General features: G+C 40.7%; 1 protein-coding gene across 1 annotated transcript in view; it reads left to right on the forward strand.

Annotated features, from left to right (window-relative positions):
• CHN1 (chimerin 1) overlaps positions 1 to 23,270 on the forward strand; it is an 89,444-nt gene that overhangs the window by 48,415 nt on the left and 17,759 nt on the right. The window contains exon 7 of the mRNA XM_088527040.1: positions 11,571 to 11,648. Coding sequence (XP_088383166.1) covers positions 11,571 to 11,648 — 78 coding nt within the window. The remainder of the gene's footprint in view (positions 1 to 11,570; positions 11,649 to 23,270) is intronic.

The raw sequence follows: 23,270 nt of genomic DNA on the forward strand, positions 1-23,270 counted from the left end.
ATTACTAATCACTTCTACAGGAAACAGTCTGGACTGTTGAATTAAGAGACCTATAAAGGGGTAATTTTGTTATTTACAAGTTTCTTACCTCACTTAGATTTTATAATGTGACACTGTATAGCTGGTGATAATCACCTTGGGCTACGATTGTGTCTAATCCCATAAAATCACCTTGGGCTACGATTGTGTCTAATCTCATAAACTGAGCAGGGTCAGGTCTGGTCACTAGTTGAATATGAGACTTGCAAGGAAAAGCCAGGGGCTGCAGGAAGTGTTTCTGGTGGCGCCTTTTGCTGTGAGCTAATATCCGAGATGGCTTGTGTTTTATATCCCCTGCAACTCTATACCCTGCATAGCTCTGCTTTAAGGGAGTCTACATACCATGCATTTTCTCCTTTTACTTCTACCCTTATTCATACGAGCTCTATATTCTCTTTTCTGTTTGTAATGTTCTTTTATTTAGGTGGAAGGGGGGAAATAAGTTTAATTGGTCACTGTTTACATGCTCACACATAGGAATCCTTCTCATTTGGCTCCTATTCAAAAGATCAAAATGCTGTAGAGCAGTGGAGGTCTGGTGCGTCATCCCCTTTTCAGCCGAATAATCCCATGATAGGCAGGCACATCTGCTCCACTAATAATTGCCCATTCATATAAGTGGTTACCAACCCATCAGACCTGTGAAGAAATGCTTATTTTACAACTGGGAGCAGAAAGAGAAGTAGGTAGAGGTGGCTAAGTAAAGTATTTGAATCTGTTAGTCAATGAAAGGAAAAAGAAAGAAACCCTGTGGTTTATGCTGCAAGAGTTGAGCCGTTCTAGCCCTTGTTTCTTTTCTTTCTGTCTTTCCAAGAATAAGATATTTTCAAATAAAATTTCTCATGCTTAGCTTTCATCTCTAGCTGGATGTTTTTTCTTCTGAATATGAGCAAAGTAAGGAGAGCAGCTTTATTACTAAGCTCAATAAACTGCTTGTTCTTATTACTTTAAACCTGTCACTAGTTGTCAGCAAAGACAGCAACTCCAACAGTTTTCCGAAGTCTTAGCTAGAACATTAACTTTTAGAACATAAAACTTTTCTATTTTTAACCTTTTTTTATCTGCATGGCATCAGCAGTAAGGAACTGTGCCACTTCTGGCATTTGCTGTTATACCAGTCCTAGTGTTTAAGCAACATTAGAGCCTTCAAGTTGAAATATCTAACTCCTTGAAAACCATTTTTGCTCTAACATCTGTCATGTTAGTAATGATACTCCTGACTTTGACTCAACTTGAAAAATAACTGCAGGATCATGTTTTTCTAATAGTAAAGATCATATTACAATATACTTACACAATGTAGTTTTTAGTGAGAATTATTATTTTATTTTGTTAACATTAAAGCAGTTGAAATAGGTTGTCTAAGGAACCTACAGGCTAGAATCACAAAGGATAACCTTGCTTTTACCTGTGTGTGAATTAATATATTTTTTATGGTTTCCAATTTGTGGATTAGATTAATAGCTCCTGAAGGCAAGCACCTTTTCCCTCTCCTAAATGAGAGCAGAGTGAATGAATGCTGTGAAAATATGAAAGGTTATATTCCCTGTTTCCATTACACATGTAATTGTGAAATGTTTTAAAAGCTTTATGCCTTATGTATCAGATAGAAGATTGGTCGGAGAAGGTGTCTGGTGATTTTATATTGCCAGAAAATTTTGAGGTACTTACCAAAACTAATATGACATTGAATTATGTTTACATTCAAGCATTTCTGAGGCTTGGCTGAAGATCAGAGTAAGAATGTGTTTAATACAAATAGTTAAAAATTCCAAGAGTATCGTGTAGGTTTGTGGCTTTCACAGAACTGGAAGTGTTTGGTCTGCGACAGCTTCGCATTCACTTCAGACTCCAAATCCCCACTAGCATTTGTCCCCGAGCTGCAGCCTGCTGCTTGGAAGCTGACAGTCACCTCGTCACAAGCTCTTAAAGCAGGCTCATTGCTCAGTAAATCAATATGCCAAGAGATTACTAGATAATTTGTTGTGGGGTTTATGGATTAATCCTCTTTGGGGTATTTGTCCTGTTGAAAATGCAACAATAACAATGTTAGAAGTCATATGAGAAGTATCACTTAGAATGCTGCTTGATGCTAGCAGTGCAAATAAAAAAAAGCCTAATAAGATTAAAAAATAAGTAAATAAGAAGAAATCAGTTATCCTGGGCAGATATTTTTAATCATTTTCAGTAACTGAGTTTAAGAAATGAAACTGTACCCCAAGCTTGTTTTTTTTTTATCTTTGATGACTTAGAATAAGTCTTTCTATCTGAAGATTATATGCTTCTGAAATTCCAAATGGTAGATTTTTGACTTAGTGATTGGGGCCTAGGACTAGTAGATTCTAACTAAAAGTTAATATAACTGAAAATTAACTTAGCAGAGTCACAGATATGCTGAATAAAAAAAAAAAAAAAGGAAACCCAAGGCCTCTCCACTGTGCTACAGTTTGTGTAAACTGGCCATCTGCCAATTCCTGCTTCTCTACCTAAGGCAAATAATTTGTTTAGTCCAAATTTATGATAGGGAATTGTATTGCCAGCCTATATTGAAAATGATCCATTTTTCAAATAAAGACATTACTTAAATTTGTTTCAAAGATGTTCAGTTTGGCCATTGGAGACAATAGTTTCAAGAATACCTGTCCTGATTAAGAATCTATGCCAGTTATATCATCCTTTAGGGAAATGGGATGCTTTCTGCCCTTGCATGAAAATTTCCACATGATGGAGACATTTATAAGTGTTAATTAGGAAGCTAAGAGAGTAAATAGGAAAGATGAACCATATGTGGAACAGGAGAAATGAGGAAATAGTAGTGTTGCTGAAAGGATATATAATCATCATTTCCAGCTGGAGCAGGAACTGCTGGCTGACTGCAAACACTGCCCAGCCCTCTGGTTTCCAGGGCAGCAACTTCTTTCATAGAAGTGGTCAGCGTAAGAAAGCAAAGGACAGAGGACTCTAGCTGAATAATTTAGGAAAATCCATTGTCTAATAAATTTCCCTTATTTGGAAATTTGAAGGCAGTTGTTGGCTGGTCTGTTCACAGGGGTGCTATGGAAGCATTTCTGCAGGTTAATTCTAGTCCTCTCTCAGTGTTTTGGTCAATTTGAGGGTTATGCTGCTGAAAAAGCATGCGTTAGGCATGTGTTAACATCCTGAATCAGGGATTAGGAGATTTTTAGGTGGCAATAAGCTGATACATTGACTTTGGTACCTTTTCAGAGTATAATTCCACTGACGAAAGGGTGGAACCAGATTCAGCTTTCATTCATTGCAGGTTTAAATCAATCCTCATTTAAATAGAGATTTATGCAAAGGTACTAAGAGCCTGCGTGGGAGACCGATTTGAAGGATGAGCAGCCTGCTTCAGTTTCTGAGTCTGCCTAATTATGTTGCATAAAATAAATGTAGACCTTGACCTACGGCACAGGCACAGCTATGCCTGTGGACACAGATACAGATAGAAAATTGGTATCAGGGTCTGCAAGGAGAGCTAACAGACACTTGGGATCACCATATTTTGTATTTTTTTTTCCACAATGAGGTGGTCCATGAGTATGATTTCACCATTAGAAATGTTGCAGGAGTGTTTCATGTCAATGTCACAAGTGCAGGATCCTATTAGAGTCAAAAATAATTTCATTTTGATTCATGGGATTGAATCGACTGTTAAGTAAAGAGGAGTAGGAGACTTTGCACTCTCAGTCTTATTTATGTTAAATAAGTGTGACTATGTACTGAAAGTACATTGAAGAAAGAAATTGTGACAGCATATGTATCATAGCAACATAGCTTATTCAGGAGGAAGTGTACAAATTCAAAATAGAGTATGTGCCAAAGGAACAGGTGTAGTCTAAAATATGAAGAATATTTAGAAATTAATGAGCTGCAGTTTTCAATTAGACCATGCATAGAATCATTCTAAGTTGAATTATTGTATAGAACAAAAAAGGCTGATAACAGAGACATTATACTGCCAGAGAAGAATAATGTGAAATGAATATTATACATCAGATAAGAAAATATTAATGAGAATTAAAAAGAAATTTCCATAGTACTTGCCTGTGCTATACCAATATTCAAGTCTCCTATTCAATGAGTAAAAATCCCTTGTAAATACAATAATAGAAAGTCCCTGTGGATTACATGACTGTTATACCTAAGTGTATGTACTTTTGATTATGAAAAGGTTTATTTTTAAAATTGCTTTTAACCATATGATTCTTGATGTGATGAAGTGTTGTAAATTATTTATATTTCATAAAGTTTGGCCCCGTCAATATTTCCTTGCCAGGAGGCAGATGAGTTTCCTCACCAAAGGATCTGATTAAGTTTTTTGATGTGCCTTCTCTTCTCCTTTCATTTAATTAACTTGAGGAAATCTTTATAATAATGTGGGTGAAATGAAAAATAAACTATCGTCGGTTTTCTGTGGTTTCAGAAATTAGTGAAATTTGTCTAGCAGCCTAATTTCTCTTACAGTGTTAAGGTAGCATATTACTCACAAAGAACATTTGCCAAAAAAGTGATATTCATACAGCAGCTGATTTGCATTTGGTTGTGACTATTATCACTCCTATAGAGCACATTGTCTTGTGACATTTAAAAATGACTATGAAGTTCATTTTGGAATAAAATTTGCCTTTTAGTGTCACAAGCGAAGAGATCTTTGCTGGAGCGACGCTTCGTTGCGGTCGCCACGGCCTGGTCACAAAGGCACAGCTCCTTGTAGGCCAGCCGCGAGGCCCAAGTTGCAAACAAGGAAACAGAAGGAAATGCAGTGTTGGTAGCTGGGCTAGAAAGTGATTATTAAAATCGGAGCAAGATAGAGAAGTTGCTGAGGAGCAGGAGCTGGTGTAGAAAGAACCCCTTGCAGGGAACTGTTGTTGTTTCCTTGCTACCAAAAGATGGTAGCGCTGGCGGTGGCCGAGCAGCTCCTCGGCTCTGCCAGGCCCCGGGCTGAACCGGGACAAAAGCGGGAGCGTGAGGGGCATCCTCCAGTCCAGCTAGCGGAGACGCTGCCCTGGCTGGAGTTGGGCTGTCTGTGCCGTGTAAATACAGCTGTACCGATCGCTTTTTAAAAGGCAGTAGAGCAGCATTATTTGTTGTGACATCCAAGTCTCTATCTGTGCATATTCTTACATACCTGTATAAATATTCTCACATACCCGCACACAGAAGAGAGTGACATTTATATTAAACATAACATAGTGTTTTGGGGGTGATTATATGTACAGAATATTAAGGAAATTTGTCAAATTCCCCTCCTGTATCAGCGGATTAACTGAGCCACTTGCTGACCTCACCAAATGTGAAGTTGTTTGATTTTAAGAGAGTCATACAGAACCAGAACAAAAGCTGCACTTGTCACTGGAGAAGTTTTGAGTTTTTTATTTTATTTTTACCATTGCTAGTTCCAGGGGCATATATCAAAATAGCCCCCCTCTCTAAGAAAAGAAATGTGTTTTTTTGCTTGCCACTGAAAAGTACCTTGCTTTTGTATGACTACAGAAAAGCAAATGTTAATTGCTTCTGTCTTGGAGTCTGTAACTGAAAAAGATAAATGGTCATAGTGGGTGCTTCTTGCCAGTGTGCAGTTTCCACTTGTCATTTGCAAAAGGCCCATCTTGATAACTGCGTGAAGAAAATCCATCCCCGTCACGCTAGCAGTAACAAAATGAGGCAGAGTGTCCTAGATCTGAATCAGTTGCAGGGACTGGTAGCTTTCAGAAAAAAGCACCGTTGCAACGTTTTTTTCAAGAATTCAAACTTCTTTCTAGATGCTCCTTTTTATTTAACTATCATGCTTTAAACTAAGCTAACACATTGCTTGAGTTTTTCAATTACAAATGTAATCAAAAACGCTTTTTGAAAAACTCTTAAGTTCTAGATATAAAAATATTTATTAAAATTGCTTGCTCTGGAGATTGTACACCCTTTTATCAAAAAATTCTGAAAATATAAATAGCCATTTCCTAGTTTTTGCAATGAATATCTTACTGGGAAAAAAGTATTAATTAGAAAAAAGGTATAAAAGGATTTTTTAAAAAAATAAATATTAGTTCCAGTATTTTTCTCAGCATTTCTTTTCCAGAATTTTGCTCAGCAGTAAGTTTTCATCATTCAGACAGGTCTAAACTCACCTCTGGGTAACTCTGCTGACTTCAGTGGGGTTGTATGTCAAATGAGCATCTTGGTATACATTGAGCACTGTGTCACGAGAATGTGAGTATGTTTTAACAGCAGTACAAGCAGCAGCACAAGTATTACCCTACTAGTAAAGAGTTTGTGGTGGTCCATCAAGTTTCTGGACTGCTAGTTTTCAGGTTTAAGGGTTTTTTTATACCATTCCACCCTCCACTCACAAAATGTATTTGTGGATAGAGTTTGTGCCTGAAAATCGTTAGCATTCCTATAATTTTTTTTTTAAATGAAATGAGTATAGCTTATGACCAATTTTAAATAAAGAGTGATTTTGGGGTGCTTTTTCCCCCATAGAAAAACTCTGTAAATAGAATGACTGGGGAAATTAAATTTAGTATGGAATAGGCCTTCACCAAGAAGAAATGCATTGAAGGAAATTGGACTTAGTTTCACTATCTGATTGATTAGCTTTTGAAAATTGTGTCCTGAGACCATAAAACGTGCTCATAAAGCGTTCAGGCAAGGAAGGATTTCTGAGCACACGCATTCAGCTAAGTTAACTATACAGTGAAACAGAACACTGCAAAAAATACAGTGGCTAATGCATAGCAATCCATGTTTGTTAGTCAAATACCTCATTCTGACATATGTACAATAGGGCATCGTCCTTGATTTTTAAAAAAATGCATGCAATATAACTCCTGGTTTATATTATTATTGTAGAGCATTCCTCAGAGGGAAGAGATTGCGAGTCTGAATCAATAAAGGCATATTTAGTCATTACAACATGTAAATACCATATGAGAATGAAAATATTGCATGTGTGCTTCCAAGATTGGAGAAAATATGATACCGTGTTTGAGAGAGCAGACAGGTGGTCATGAAACTGAAAACTGTTTTATACTGGAAATGCACATGGAGTTCAGGATGTCTGAGCAAGTCTGACCAGGGCAGTTAAAGACTTGTGAGCTAATGTGGCTCTCGAATGTTCTGGGGTTTTTTTCTGAAGTAATTTTAGTTTATTACTCAACAATGGGAAATGCATTGATTTGCTTTTTGGAGAGATAATTTGCTGATGCAGACTGAATTGTACGACTGGATTAAACTTGCATAATGTGACTGCTTCAGAAATCTCAGGGAATGACTAATTAACATTTACAGCAAGCCATGGATGACTTTAAAAACATTTCTGTAAAGGCTTCATAATAAGACTTACTGATGTGAGGTTAGTACCATTAGTACCAGAAAATAGGCACATAGTATCCAAGTAACATTTATAACAAACAGTGCTCAAAAAACCACCTGTTTCTACCACACTCAGAATTTTCTCATGAGGAAAGTAAAGAAAGTGGTGTCACTGCAGGACATGACTGGAACATTAGTATGGTTGAAGTTTTAGCACAAATGAGAACATGTGAAATAGGAAGTAATAGGGTTTGTTTTTTTCTTTTTTTTCCTTTTTTCCTTTTTTTTCTTTCTTGTCCTTAAGTACATATGTACAACTTCTAGACATCTGGCTTGGTTTAAAGGTTGTTGTATTGCTGATTTTAGGGGGTTTTTTTAGTGTTCATTTAAGTCACTAATATGTACGGCACTAGAAGGCTGCTTAGATTATTTGCTTTTCTGAATATTTGCTTGTCTATTACTTCCAGTTGTTCCTTTTTAATTTCACCTTAATCTCATGAAATCACATCCTTAATTTAATTTAAAGAGATGCAGTCCTCCAGTTTCCTTCCTCCTGGAGTCTGCACTGCATACTGCTCCCTGTATATGCAAATGACTGCAAACGCTTGTCTACAAGCAAGTAATAAAAAAAAAATCAAAACTTCAAAAAGTGGCAGCAAAAATATCTCCCTCCTTTCATTTCTCCTCCCTTTTATCCAGTATCTATTAATTGTCCCCATTAAAGAAGACTTCAGGCCGAGGCAGTTCTGAAGGTAACTGCTGGAAAACAAGCGCTGCTGAGCAGGGCTGGAGGGAGGGCAGGAGTGGGGGAGCTGATGTAGAATCACCGATCAGTCAGGGGTATAAGAAGAAAAGCAGGACCCAAAGGTTTGCTGGGAACGACGAGAGAATAGGGTGCCTGGGAACGAGAGGGCATGAGAGAGATCCATGTCACACAGAAATTGTTGCATCAGGACCTAAGGTCCCTGATCTCATTTGTCGGTTCTTGACAGCTTTGGGAATGGTTGTGACTCCTCTCTGTAATGGTGGGGCGTCCTGAAGGACACAGATTTGCTCCCTGCTACTTTATTAGCTCAGGTCCTGTTAATCTAAAGATCTGCACCCAAACTGCAGTCAGCAAGGTGTGTGTAACACAAATCTTATGCTTCAGTTCTTCTGTCAAACCAGAGGTGATGGCTGTGTTAAAAAGAGCATTAGTTTGCAATGCCGAACTCCCCAAGTTAGGAAATGGCTGAAGAATGAGCATGCATTTTGCAATGATGTAATCTTAAAGTTGTTATATGGGGATTAATTTTAATTACAACAGTATGCTTGGGCGATAGATAAGATTTATATTTTTCACAACTTCTGAGTGACTAACTTCATGGCTGGAATTCTCTTTTAATCTAGGTTTCTGCCATGCACAAGTGTAATGCATATAGCACACGTAAAGGTCTGTAACTGTATGTATACTCAGTATTCCTAAATCTGCGAACACCAGAAAATGCTTTACACTGAGCCATTTAAAGTGGTTTTATGTAAAATCAATCACCAGTGTTTGCTAGATTACTCTAACATGAATTACTGTTAGAATTAAAATTCATAATCTTATAACCTTTCAGATTATAAGGCATTTTCCTAATTACAGCCATGAGATATGACCTTTCCCTATTGGGTTGTTTTGCTTACCTTTTTATTGGCATTCTTAGGATTTAATTTTCTAGGATCCAGAAATCATTTTTGCTGATGTGACTCTAAAGTGCAATTGACAATAAATCAGTTCTTCAAAATTAGGGGAAAGGACATTGATTGTCAAAATATAAACATGCACTGTATAAACATGTATAAACATGACTGAGAGGAAAAATCAGAATGGTTTATCTTGCTTCTAAGATGAAAAATACAAAAGCTAATAAGGATGTGAATCCAATAGGATCTGAGTGAATGTATGCCTAAAAATGGTGTGCTTATTTCAATAGTGACATACATTGTTTTCCAACAAATTCCATGTTTATTTCCTAATTCCAAATTTATTTCCTAATATGAAGCTTCAGGAACCTGAAGGAGGAATTTTAGGGTTCTGAGGAAGCCTGTACCATGATTCTGTTTCTAGAACCTCACAATTTGCTTTGTGAACCTGGTCTCTTGCCCTTTGGAGAAGATGACCCTGCTCCTGTGGGTCAGGTTCAGGTCCGTTGTTCCATGAGGGCTTTTGCCTGGTGCAGGGCTTGGGAGCAGAGCTCTGAGAACTTGAGCTAGAAAGAAAGGAGAGAAAGAGCTAAAAGGCCTCTCTGCTTCCTCCTCCACCAAGTTACTGGCTGTAATTTCCCACTATTTCCACTTAAATCCTGCAGCTGTTTTTTGCCATGTCTTACTGCTTACCTCTTTTGCTGTTCTCTTTTGCAACATAGAGTTATATTATATATAGTAGCTCCTGTGTTGGAGCCCTGTACATTTTTCAGGCTGGAGGCTCAGCTGCAGGACCGAGCTGGACGGTAGCGCTGCGATGCAGCAGCAGAACACGCAGTGCTACCACGTGACAAACTGCTTGTCTTTGGTTGTCACTGAGTCATGAGAGAGAAAAATACCCGTTTTTCCCAGTGAAGCGAGGAGAGCGAGCGTGCGTGTGGGCAGCGGGAGGAGGGCTCTGCTCTGGCTGCTGCACAAGCCAGTTGTCCCACCTAGGGAGATGTCCCTCCTGAACCCTGAACGTCGCACCGTGCCGGTCAGCCCCTGTGCAGCGTGTGTCAGAGCTGCTGTCTCTAGTGAGGGCTCTTAGCAAAGGCTGGAGAGCACTGGAAGGAGAAGGCCTGACTAGAGCGGTCCTAGCTCCATCCCCCTCTGCGCTCAGCAGGCAGCTCGTGGGCACCTCCAGAGCTGGTGATGGCAGTGAGCAGGTCCCAATATCGATAATGGCTGGGCACTCGTCTGATCCACTTTGGGCCCCTTGTACCTTGGCCCCTGCTGCGTCCTGTGGCGACACGTTCAGTGATGTGATTGTGCCTGTGTGAAATACCGTTTCCTTTGGTTGTACCAGCGCTTGCAAGCACTGCCGGCCTCTTCGGCTGTGTCAGTCCAGCCTGTAGGTCTCGCTCTGATTTGGGGCTGTTTGTCCTTCACCTGCTGCCCAGGTGCATGTACCCTGAAACAGAGGTGCCGCGGCAAAGCTAGTGTCAGGTCTCAGGTGGAAAGGGTGGTCTAAAGGACTTCTAGAGGTTTGTGTGTTCCTCCCCACTGGAAGAGGAGGAGGCTGTCACATAGTGCGAGTTTGATAAGCATCTTTTTGTATGAAAAACACTGAAAATTTTTAAGGCTGAACACTGAGCATCAACAGCCACATAAACTGATGCCGCCTCGGCCTCCCTCGCAGCGCCAGCCCCACGTCACGGGCGGCGGGAGGGCGGGGGAGGCCGTTTTCTCTGGTGCCTCCCGCTTTTCCGTATTTCTCTCTGCAGCCGCTCTAGCTTTGGGATGCACGAGATGCCATTTTGTAGCGCCGCGTGACTCGCTCCCTGCTCCTCATCCTCCGCTCGCGCCTTCCCCGGAGCCCGCGAGGAAGGCTCGGGGGGAGGTGGCAGACGGCGCCCTCCGCCCGCCCCGCTCCGCACCGCACCGCCCCGCGCCCCGCGCACCGCCCCGCACCGCACCGCCCCGCTCCGCCCCGCGCACCGCCCCGCGCTCCCTGCCGAGCGCGGAGCTCCCCGGCGCGCGGCTCGGCGCTGAGCAGCGGCGCTCGCTCAATGGACGAGGCGGCCCCGCGCTCGCTGGCGCTGTCGCTGACTCCGCTGCCCGGCCGAATTCCAGACCCTTAAGTTTTCCTCGGTCAGCAGAGCCCTTCAGGAAAGCGGAGCAGTAGGAGCAGCCGTGCCCGGGGCGCCCGGTGTTAAGTTAGCCCAGTGCCGGGGAGCGCGCAGGGAGGACCATGCCATCCTTGCGAGCGTGTTAGCTTTCCCAAGTGATCCTTCGGGATATTTTTCAGTTCAACCCAATCCGTACAGAGCACAGATCAACACCAGGTTCTGTTTTTGTCTCCTGTCAGTTCCAAAATGCCATCCAAAGAGTCTTGGTCAGGGCACAAAGCTAACAGAGCTTCAGTTCGCAACTCCAAACGAGAGAGCCGACAGCAAGATTTATTGATAGCAGCCTTGGGGATGAAACTGGGTGCTCAAAAGTCGTCAGTGACAATCTGGCAACCTCTTAAACTCTTTGCTTATTCGCAGCTGACATCGCTTGTCAGAAGAGCAACTCTGAAAGAAAATGAACATATTCCAAAATATGAGAAGATTCATAACTTCAAGGTAAGAAACTATGCAACTTATTTCTTTTTAAGGTACCAGGCCTATTGTGTTTTGGTTTCAAATGAGCCTGGGATTGCATGAAAATAATATTCATGCAGTTTCTGAGCACTTAAATACTTCCATTGATTCTTGCTGCCAGTCAAGACAATTAGGCATTTTAAAAACATATCAGCAAAAGAATGAGGATTTTGTTATTGAGAGCTTATGTGCGTGTGTTTGTTTTGGAATTACTTGCTGTATCTAGGTTATCTGTGTTAATTAGAATTGTTTTATAAGGAAGGAGAGGCGAGTATTGAGGAAAAAATGGGAAAGTTTTGTTTCAATTCCTTTAGTTTGCTTTCATTTATGATGCTGTGAAATCTTTATTAGATCTTTGATTAGAGGATTAAACTTATCCCTGTTTGTCACTGGTAAATAGCTTTGGATTTAGGCAGCATGTTCTGTTGCATCTGGATTAAGCAGATGGGCTGCGTTTCCCTTAGTTTCTGGCTTTTCTCCTGCCTTAATGAATTGAGTGTGGTGAAAGGAGCATGGCTTATGTGGACTATTAGAGCTGCTGACATTTGCAACTACCGTTTGCTTTATTAAAATTTGTTTAGTCGTTTTGGTAGCATCTAATCATTTCTTTAATTTTTTAAACTACATTGTATCCTTTATTAAGAGGGACAGGTGTCAGCACAATATATGCATGTTTTGTGCCTGTATAATAAGTGACAAGTAAGGATTCGGAAATTCAATCTTTTCAGTCAAATTATATTATGTAGTAGTCATTATTTATTTGCAAAACTAAGTGAATTGTTGTTTTATGGAATTCATGCAGGCAGTAATGCAAACTTAATATACAGCACCTGAAACCTAGACTTTACCTTCAGGGTGTTATTTCCTATGTAGCTTTTGCTTTATTCTTTTTAGGACAAGGGGAAATCATTAATATAATATAGGCATCTAATCATATAAGCATCTTTTAATTATCTCTAATTTTAAGTTTTGATTTCCATCACATGTGTCTATCTGTGAGCGTGCACATTTACCTACAGTCCTTTTGATTTTATTTTGACCACCGTTTGGTTTTTGAGTTCAGATGACCACTAAAATTGGAAACTTTATGTGGTTAGAATGTTTTGACTTGAGTTCTTCAGCAAAGCACAAAATTGAAAATTACATACAAAATGCTATATTAAAAAGCTTTTAATATGAATACTCGCCACAAAATAATCCTGCTGTCTGTCAATTAAATCCCAATCATATTTTCACAAGGTCCTGAAGTGTCTTGCAACTTTAATTTCTTCCTTAGAATTTGAAGATAATTCCTGCAGATGCCCATAGACACTGATTTTCCATGTACTACAGTTTATGTAGAGTAATACATATTTAATTTTGCATACGTCTCTATTTTGTAGTTGCTTTTCTTTACCAGTCTGAAACACATCTGTGTTGAAAATAATCTAACAACCTGATTTTCATTAGTTCCTGTTTGTTTGTTTTCAGAGACAGTTTCTGGCAAGTTTTAAGACAGGGAGTTTTCCATTGTTTTTTTTTCAAAAACGAGCTGTAAGACTGATCCAGATACAGCACAAACTTCCCACAAAGGTTATTTTCTCTATAATAGTTGTACTGTAGGTCCTTTGTACATACAGCTGCTAGAGAAATAAACCTTTTGAAGTACAGTTTTCTCAAGTCAGTGAAATGGAGTCAGCTTACGCAGGGGATTTTTACTGTAATAAAGCCTTACATCTTAGAGGGTATGCAGCAACCAGCCGACCTGAGAGCAATGTCAAGGATGTTAACAAGCTCTAAATTTGGCTACTGTCCCATTTAAACAAGTAACTATAAACCCTTCATAATTACTGTGTAATACGTATGAAATGAATGGCCATCAGCAGCTCATGTGATCCTCTGCTTTATCCTTCCTTCTGTGTTAGTTTTTTTTTTCTCAAATGTATAGACGTCATCATTTAAGAAGTCTTAAGTAAGTATCCTAGGTTGCCTGCCAAGTTGCAAATGTGCCACCCATGTAGGAAGGAAGGAAATGTCAGCCTCAGATTTTTTTCAGGCCTTTTCTTAGAGCTTGACTTTTGAAATTAATAATAATTTAAAAAGCAGAAAGTAAATCTCTGTATTTCAGCTGACCAGTGATGACTGCAGTCCCCAGAGACTCTAGGAGCAAAAAGCAGGATGCCCACTAGTTGCCAGCCCTAGGCCTAATGTTTTCTTCGTTGTGCAAGCACTGGGCCGCAGATGGGAGCCCTTAGCCCTTTGCCTCTCTGCTTGGTCACTGAAATGGAGGGGTCTTCGAATGTCTCGATCCTGAAAGTGCTGCAACATCCCAGCGGAGGGAGGCGAGACGGAGCATCGCTAATCCCCATCGCGGAGGGCTGCTGTCTTGGGAAAGAGCAGCGCGTAGCAGCGGCTGCTGCGGAGGTGCGCGGGGCCGGGCAAGATGCAGGAGACACGCGGCCACAAGTGAGGAGACCAAAATTCTCCCTGGGCCCCTGCACCTTGTGTCCCCTTCCGCTAGGTGCCTTGGGAGGCCAGGCAGAACTGCGAGGCCTTGGGCGCAGGGGGAGCTCAGACGCTCGGCAACGCGGTGCCTCTGGCACACGGGGAACCAGGCAGAGGAGGCTGCAGGGAGTCGCCTGGCAGGAACGGTCCTCCAAGCAGTACGGGCTGGAGACTTGTGAATACCCCTAGAGAAAGGACAAGCACGGAGTGTTTTCTAATTCAGTTAATTTGCATTTTGCTCAGGGGCTTGTTTGAAAGAAGAATATAAAGGCAGTCCTGCTAGGAATGCTCACATGTTTGTGTTTTGAGAGGTTTTAATCTTGTTTAAATCTCCTGGAATTTGAGTCATCTTCTGCCTCGAGTGGGTGGCCCGACCTGCGGGGGGTGATTGGGAGCGCTGCAGGCAGGGCTAGCCAAGAATGAGCTTCTCAGCTCCATAGTATTCCCTATGTTGTTGTGAAGTTATGGTCTGATAGGAGCACATCTCAAATGCAAATACACAGGGGCCGGATTCAGCTAAATTAATCTCCATAAGCAAAGAAAGGGATGATGACTTATAAATTGCAGATCTGACTGAGTTTTTAATGCATATTCCTCAGGAGGAGAGGTAGATATTAAAAGTACTTGTTTTTTTTTAATGTGCAGTTGGGCTTTTTGTATTTTATGAATTTTATTTTCAATTAATGCTTCTGTGTTAATTAAATCTCTTCCATAAATTGAAAAAAATGGTTCTGTTAATTCAAATATATCATTGAAAAGAGATTTTGTCTACACTGTTTGACACAGCTTTTTATTTAGCTCTAATTAAATAAGAGGATTTGAAGGTGAGCTGGGACTGTGAGTGTGACTTGACTGGGTCTCTGTCTCATATTTGATCTCTTTTTCTCTCCCTGTGTATACTCTGCTTTTCTCAAGTCCAGTGCACTGAATGAGATCTCTCTTGTAAAGTGTCAGAGCAAAGCAGCTCAGTCACTTCACCATCCCCGCAATTTCAACCCTACAGAAAGGCTTTTCCTCTGCTTCAGTTTCTTATCCATTACAGGGAAAGATTATGCACTGTCTAAAGGTGTACTTGATGGACGGCTCGTTTGTTTTCCCACTGATAAGTATGAACAAGAGCATCTTCCATCTGGAAGCTCTAAGAGATGGGTAGGCTGCTCTTTAAATTTCCGAAGAGGGGTGTAAGTGAAGCTAGTGTTGTTTTTCTTACGGCAGAAAAGCCGTATCATATGGGATAGTTTCATAACATTTCCTAGAAGAGGGTTGAGTAAATTTATACCTAATTACTCCCACAAATTTATGCTACAGCTGGACCCATTCCTGCCTGACAGGCAACATTTTCTGCCTCCTCTCCCCCAAGAACTGGGCTCTGGTGCTTCTGCGCTGACCTCCCTCTTTGCCTCCTGCTGAGCAAAGCCAGCTATTTGAATATGGTCGGAGAAAACAGTAAATCCATATATACCCAAAAGATGTAAACCAGAGGGAAGGAGGGGCAGGAGTACTAGTCAGGAGTTATGGGCTGAAAACGTAAAACCAAGGGGAAAATGAAAATTTGAGATGAACAGCAGGAAGCTTTCCTGGTGGTGAAACATTAGTCAGTGAAATAACCTCACTGTTACTTGGCAAATTGAAAACACCTGCGTGCAACAGTGAAACATCTTACAGTATCAAGGAGATCAGCTAGATAACCTTAAAGGTCTGTACTCGCCTCCAGCTTGTGTGATTCATGGGCCCCAGAGGAGTTTTATCTCCCTTGAGTTGTTTTGGGTATTCCATCAGACATCCCTGATTGCTGAGGAGATAACTCATGCCAGAAGAGCATTCTGCAGGTATTTCATAAGTGCTGAAACTCCAAGATATTAAAACCACTTTTCTACCTAGACGAGTGATGTGTTGCTTCACTGAAGCAAGAAGGTGTCCGTGTCTGTCAAAGGGGAACTGAACTCTGCGTTTCTGCACATCATTTTCCCAAGGAGGTTGTCTTATTTCTCTTTTACTCTTCACATGTCTCCAGAAGGCTATTTTTGTTAGCTTTATGTGCAATATTTGCTACTGTCACGCTGTTTCTTAGTCACTATTTCACTAATGCCTGAGCTAGCACAGTCAATTAATTCTGCTAAATTCTGGGGAATCGGGGATCAGCATTCAAACGTAACTCTCTTTCAAACCAACCCTTACTCCAGAGAGGAGAGTGTTTCCACTCTTACTTCACCTAAGAAATGTCTTAGCAGAAAATAAGACTGATGTCTTATTTTAATGTTTCTCCCTTCTCTGTCTCTCACTGAAGAAGAGTCTTAGCCCTCTCTTTTGAGGATGACCCATTGATGGGCCAGGCACTCTTTTCCAGAGAAAACAGTGGGGGCAGAAGACAGAAACTGGGGGGCAGGTTAGTGTCCAGAAAGTGAAGAAGACACGTCTCCACAAGAAAAGCTTTGCCAGTGCAGACAGACTCAAAATTCACTTTAATGGGCTGATTGTTGATGCTAGCGAGAGTTTTTTATGCCAGTGAAATTTGTACAGCTTAGAAACAGATAAGCTAACCAGGTCCTGCCCCACATTTTAGCAGTATAATTGTATCCATGCTGGGTGTTTTTGTGGTGTAAAAAGTCATAACAAATCACTTCCATGTCATACAGTATTATTCTAACAAGGGCTCCTCATGAAGGCCTTGTCTAAACACTGGGAACTGGAAGATGGGATGCAGGAGGCTTGCTGCAAAAAGATCACAAACTGCAACAAACTTCTATTAAGCAGATCTGTTTTTCTGTGATTTATAAGACAAACTTGTTTCTGTTTATGATCTTATGAAAATTGAGGCAGGTTCTGATTTGAGGTAAATTATTCTGGGTCCCCTAAATAAAGTACACGGATTTTTGCTAGATGCAGACCTGGTCATTAACATTTTCTAAGCTTCAAGTGAGTCACTGCACTCGCATGAATATTCAGAAAGAGAACAGGGTGCCTCTAGCATAGTCTCTTGAGAGAGACTCTACACGTTCTCAGAGATAAGAAAACCTCAGGAAATACAAGTTTTCTTTTAGACTTCGAGGATTTGAAAAAAAAAAAAGTTCAAAGGCAGGGAAAGTATCTGGAGAAAAGAAAAAGAGAGAAAAAAAAACTTCAGAAAAACTTCTCCAAAACTTCAGAGAAGATCTTGTCAGTTCTGTATAACTGCTCTTGAAACCTGTTGTGTATTAAAAGGCAGATCAGGCCAGAAAAGGTTTTAAGCATTGGTGGGTAAAGCATTTATTTAATGTTACTTTTACATTTTTACTTTTTTGGGAAAAGCCAAAGCTTTTCCAAAGCAGATTCCAAGTAGCAGAAGATTATTTTACCCTCTCTGATTTCTAAGCACTAGTCTCCAGTTTCAAGCTTTGCCTCTGCCTAAAAATCCATAATGTATTTCCCTTCTCATCACACAAGTATCCCAGTTCCTTGATACTCGTGTATCTTGTGTGTCTCCATGTTCACAGCTCCAAGAACTGACCAGCTCATGTCTATGGTGAAGCTTAGAAATGCTTTGCTGAGGCAAACTAGGCATTTGCCTCAAGGAGAATATACAGCATGTCATACTCTGTCATCATCAACTGCCCTTCCTCCAAATTAGCCATAGCATCACCGCAAATGCATCTCTTCAAGAATCTCTTGGGGTTATCCTTGCAATATTATGTAGTGTATGTGCTTATTTTTTCTTAAAATTTTAAATAGTTTTATTTCAATTTTTACCTCCAGTTTCAGAATTCTGTACCCAGACACAGGTAATAAGTAACTTGAGCCTGGAATTAAAGTGGAGAATGTATCAGTTTCTAGCTATCAATTTCAGAAATATCTGCCATTCCATCCTGAAAGAATCATCATTTTCATTTAATTTACAAGAAATAGTCAACAACCAGCCTGCTACCCTCTTTTTTTCTGTTTTACCGTAACTCTCTGAGTGGGGCTTAAACACAATTTCCAGCTGTTCTCATTTCTGCTGACATGATCAGCACAACGCAGAAAGTAAACCAGACATGACAGCGCTTCTGGCTGCAGATGAGTGAGGACCTGGAATAAAGTTTGCCTGCTCAAAATTCCTGCCAGTGTGCCCACTGCCCATAAGGCAGTGTTTGTATTCGTCTCTCTGGGCGGTGGTGCAGCAAGCGCAACGTCCCCGCAGCTCAGGGAGCCGCGGAACTTGGTTATGGGATCAGATCCACATCGGCTCAATACAGTCAATGCCACAGCCAGCATAGGCAACGTTGGCCCTCTCTTTGGAGAGTGTATGTTCCTATACTCTCAGTTGCTTTAATTTCTATTATATTTTCATATGAAAGCAATTATCATAGATATAGCTCTGCTATATGTGTTGTCATGGTAGTTTCTTCACTTCTCAGATTATTCAGCAGCAGCAATATTCACCTCGCAGGAGGAATGTCAGTTACTAAAATATTTTAGAGTACTTGAGATCCTTGTTTTAGAGGCACTCTTTAATCATTATAATATATATAAAGATTAAATGGAAACATAGCCAAACTGCTAATTGAGTTGATCTAATTTCTTGTTGCTATCCTTCCTACCTCCTTCATGTCTGTGTGACTATTGCTGTCCACACCAGGGATGGCAGCAGAGGACATGCCCATTGGGTGCCAGCACGGAGACTCTCAGTGCCTGATAAGATCAGCTGTGACAGGGAGGATAGGCATTAGTGCTAGAGGTTGAGCTCATCGTTTTAATTAAGACGTACGATGTCTCCTGCATCCAATTAAAACCTTGGGAAAGTCCCAACAGACAATTTAATTGCTGTAATTGCAAATTAGGTAGGGCGGCAGAGCCTGACCGCTGGCCACTGTAGTTCATGAAGGCAGATCCATGACATTTTTATGTCCTCTTTTCTAGTTAATGTATTTCATCCCAACGCAAACTGTAGCACCTGGATTTTCGAAACCCTTTACTCTCCCCAGTGAGAGTTCAGTTCAGTGTGGATGGGCCATGGCAAAGGCGGCACCACTCCGTAAACGGCACAGACACTGTCTGACAGGACTGCCATTTTGGGAGACCATGGAAGCAGCCTCTAACTAGGAAAGACTTCCGTGTGTGTTGTCACAGAGACTGTTCGCTGTGTTTCGGTGTTGATTTTGTATATACATGGTTTGTCCAGCCCAATTTTCCATTCTCTGGCTTCTGTAAAGCTCTACAGATCCATCATGGTCTTTCACCTCATGTTTCCAGGGCACTTTATTCATATTTCCTCCATATTTTCCTCCCCGCTATTAGTATGTTATATATCTCTCCCGGTTATGAGTACTGATTATATCCTGGCTCAGTCTTGACCTTCGGATAGCAATTAAGGCTACCTAATGAACTGCCCAGGAAATACAAAGGGCACAATAAATAGGCAGAATTATGAGATGTGTAAGTAACTAAATTCAATAGTGACCTTTACAGAGCCTTAGAAATCTCTACAAGACATCACTTGAGGAACTCACAGCTTTGGTATAATTTGTTGTCAGAGTCATCAAGACTTTTTTAGTTAGGTTCTCCTAAAAATTTCTCTTTTGTTCTAAGCACCATTTTAACAAAATGCAGAACAAAAATAAAATCCTGTAACACATATAATTATTAATCACAGGAGCTAAGCTATTTTTCACTGCATATAAGAAAATGTCTTTCAAACTTGAGCAGAAAACTCTCCTCCTACATAAAATCACAGTAGATCTGTGTGTCTTATACCTCACTGATACTGTGGGAGAATTCGAAGTAGAAATGCATAGATGTTAATTCAATGTTAGGCTCTCATTTTTATCACAGAATTGCAGGAAAAATTAGTAATAGGATTTTTTCTAGTTTTTGAAGTAGATATTTTGCTTTAAAATTATGAAGAGTTACCATTTCATTTTAATATTTTCCCAGGAATTTTGCAAATTAAATTTTGAAAATCATTTCCTCTTTCCCTCTTCCTCCCTTTGCTCTGTAGACTTCTTAAAACATCACTCAGGATTGAGTTATTATGGAAAAAGGGAGAAAAAGACTTTTGGGGTGGGAGTGAGAATGGGATGATTGGGAGATATAAACCGCTCTTGGCAAACCTGTTCTCTCACATTTTATAAGATGGTAAAATTCGCATATGGCAAGAAGTTGTTTTTAAAAGGGAGCAAAAAAAAAAAACTTGTATTTTAAGTCAGAATCTCTGGAATTCTGCTGTTGAGTTTTCAGAAATTTTTCTGGAAAGCATGTTTTAGTTTTGAAAATAAGCAAGGCACGTGGCAGAATTTTTAGGATGGGGGAATTAAATATAAAAATCAGAATACTATATTGAAATATCATGTAATAAATACATGATAATAAATTGTTTGCGGGTGCTATCTCTTTAACCAGCGAAAAGGATATTTCTTCTAGCCTGTTGCAAGGTTCAACTCCGTGGGATGGAACAGAATTGTGCTGTTCTGACCAATAAAGGACATTTTGTTTTGCTATTTTATGGCATCATTTACTGTGTCTGATTTGATTTAATTTTGACACATTGTGCAGACCAGTACTGAAGTGGACTCCAATTCTGTTCCACGGTAGAGCGAAGATAAATGCTGTGGCACCAGAGCTGCTCCTCTGGTCTTCTGCACACAGGAGACGGAGGAAGGGCCTCCTAATTGACATTGCGTGAGAACAATACTACTGCACATCAGATGAAAGAGGAAGCTGGATAAAAGCAGATACATCTACCTTTAGCCTTTAACTGTTTGGAATTTACGTTTCGGAATAATGGAGAAAAAAAGTATAATTTGCATGGGGCAGAGTAGACCTAATTAGGCTCAGGATAGATGTTCCGAGAAGTTGATTTCCTGAGAAGGAAATTTTTAAAGACGTTTTTGGGTTTGTATGAAACCTGGGTATGTGAAAAGGGAGAAAATGCTGATGATCTCCAGCTGAGGACAGAAGGTGGCAAAGTAGTTCTTGGTCTTGTGAAGAGTGACCAGTCCATGAGGAGGCAAGAAGGACCTCTGTTTTGACCATAGCGTTTTGAAGTTGTTAACGAGTTGTGTAGAATAAGTCTGAGGGGTGAGCTGGGAGCCAGGACAATGTCAGGGGAACGGATCCAGTAGGAAGGTGCATGTTTTATGTCTAAAGGGATAATTGTTACTAGCAACATGTGAGAAATGAACGTGGAGGGAAGCAAGGTGTTGGAGAAGCACGTGCCAGTACCATTGCTGGTAGAGGATTTTAATTGCTTTTATTTGACAAGAAATATTAACACTTCAAACATAACATTTCTGAATTTGGTCCTGTTCTGTTTAAAGTGAGAAGTTTAAGTGCCAGAGCATTTATTTCAAGGAGCAAGACAAATGTCCCAATGCTTTACAGAAATACTAAAACAAAACAAACAAAAAAGCAAAAAGAATCTTTTATAAAAATGAAGTGAATTCTGAAACAAAAATCATAGTTTTTTAATTAAAATTTGAGCAATCATTTTTGTTTCAGTTTTTCTCAGCATATTTTAAAGAAATATTTTAAATAATTACTTTGGGAATGTTCATTTGATCACAAAAAAAATAGATGATAACTGAAAGAAAGCTTCCCTCACCTTCAGAAAAAAAAGTTCTCTTTACTCAGTGTGACATTAAAGCCCAACATTTTGCTTGAGGATATTAGAGTGTGCCTATTCTGGGAAGGAAAAGCTGCCAGAGACCTAGAAAAATATATAAGACTGCAGCAAAAGCTGTGAGGATGTGGGTAGTGCAGATGGGGTAATGGCGGAGAAGGTGTGAAAAACCTCTTTGTGGTGAGAGGGAAAGGAAATGGAGACTACAGCTGCCGAGGGCACCATCACCCTGCGCTTTGCTGTCATCAGCTGGACTTGCAGGGGCTGGTGGGGAGCACGAGGCCTCCGCGCGGAGCAGGGCCAGGCAGGGCCGCAGCGGCCGCGGGGCAAAGCCAGGCCCTGTGCTAGCAGCCCCCCAAAATGGTGGCGCTTCCTGCCGGGTGCTCAGCGCCCTGGGGCCCGGCTGAGCGCGCACGCACACGGGTCAAACGCGACGCGTGGCTCCGAGAGGGGCTTTTCAGACTGCCCTTCTGCTGCTGCTTTGTGGGCTGCAAATGTCCAGAAGGCTGCAGATCATCCCGTAGCGAAAAATGCAGTTTTATCTGAATTTCTGTGTGTTTCTCTGTGTTGTCACTTGCTTGAGGTGTCAGCTGGGATTCAGCTGCTATTTAAATCAGTGGCACAGGAGATGCTCAGCACCTTGGTCGGCCCACTTCACATTTGGCTATTTATAAGCAGAGCCCAGTGTGAATGTGAGGTACACGCATTTCTTCCACTTCACACTGATGTGAGCAGGCATTGCACAGACACAAGTTTACTGTCCACTCTGATAACCTCTAAGAGCTCTGGAGGACTGAGTTGAGCCCTAAGTGGGTTTTATTATATTTCAATCAAGTATTTTTATTACATTTCAAATTTCATTATTTATGATCATCAGTTACTGTTGTTTCATCAGTCAGTGACTATTTTAAATAGACACTGAGAGGCTTTTACACTGGTTAAGAAAGTAATGATTTTCTCTGCAAAAAAATCGTGTGGTTTCCTACAACAGGAAGTTTATCAGGATAAAATCAGAACTAGCTAGTGGTCGTGGCAGGATTTGTCACTGGCAGGCAAGCCTGGCTTAAAAGGAGCTTTGGCCTTTTCTTCCTTAGCCTTGACTTTTTTGCCTGAGTGCATTCTTGTTTCCACTTACCAGATTAATTTAGTTTTTTTAACATATAGCATTAGTCTGGAGAAAATTAGTTTCTTTTTATAGTTCCTTTAAATCAGAGAGCTCCTAAGTGTGTTTTCAGTTTCTGTGGTGCATGGATATTTTTGCCTGCCTGGATTGTCTGAGACTTCCAAATCGTGCCGTCCCTGCCCCGTTTCACTCGGTCGACCTCAACAAGAGGGGGCAAATCAGAGGAAACGCCGATGGCGAAGGCTGCGCTCACATTCTCCACAGGACTTCAAGAGTCTTGGCAGTCCAGTCATTCTTATGTTTCTTTCCTCCTTTCCTGTGGTGATAAACAGAAAGAAAAACTTGCAGTGAATGCATGCGGTTCCTTGTAAGAAGAGGAATTCTGTCTTGTTTCGACACATTACTATTGATGTCTGTGAAACAA

The sequence above is a fragment of the Tinamus guttatus genome, unplaced genomic scaffold, assembly GCF_059628265.1.
Source record: "Tinamus guttatus ecotype Peru unplaced genomic scaffold, ASM5962826v1 Tinamus_guttatus_pri_ptg000260l, whole genome shotgun sequence".
In the NCBI taxonomy this organism is placed as follows: Eukaryota; Metazoa; Chordata; class Aves; order Tinamiformes; family Tinamidae; genus Tinamus; species Tinamus guttatus.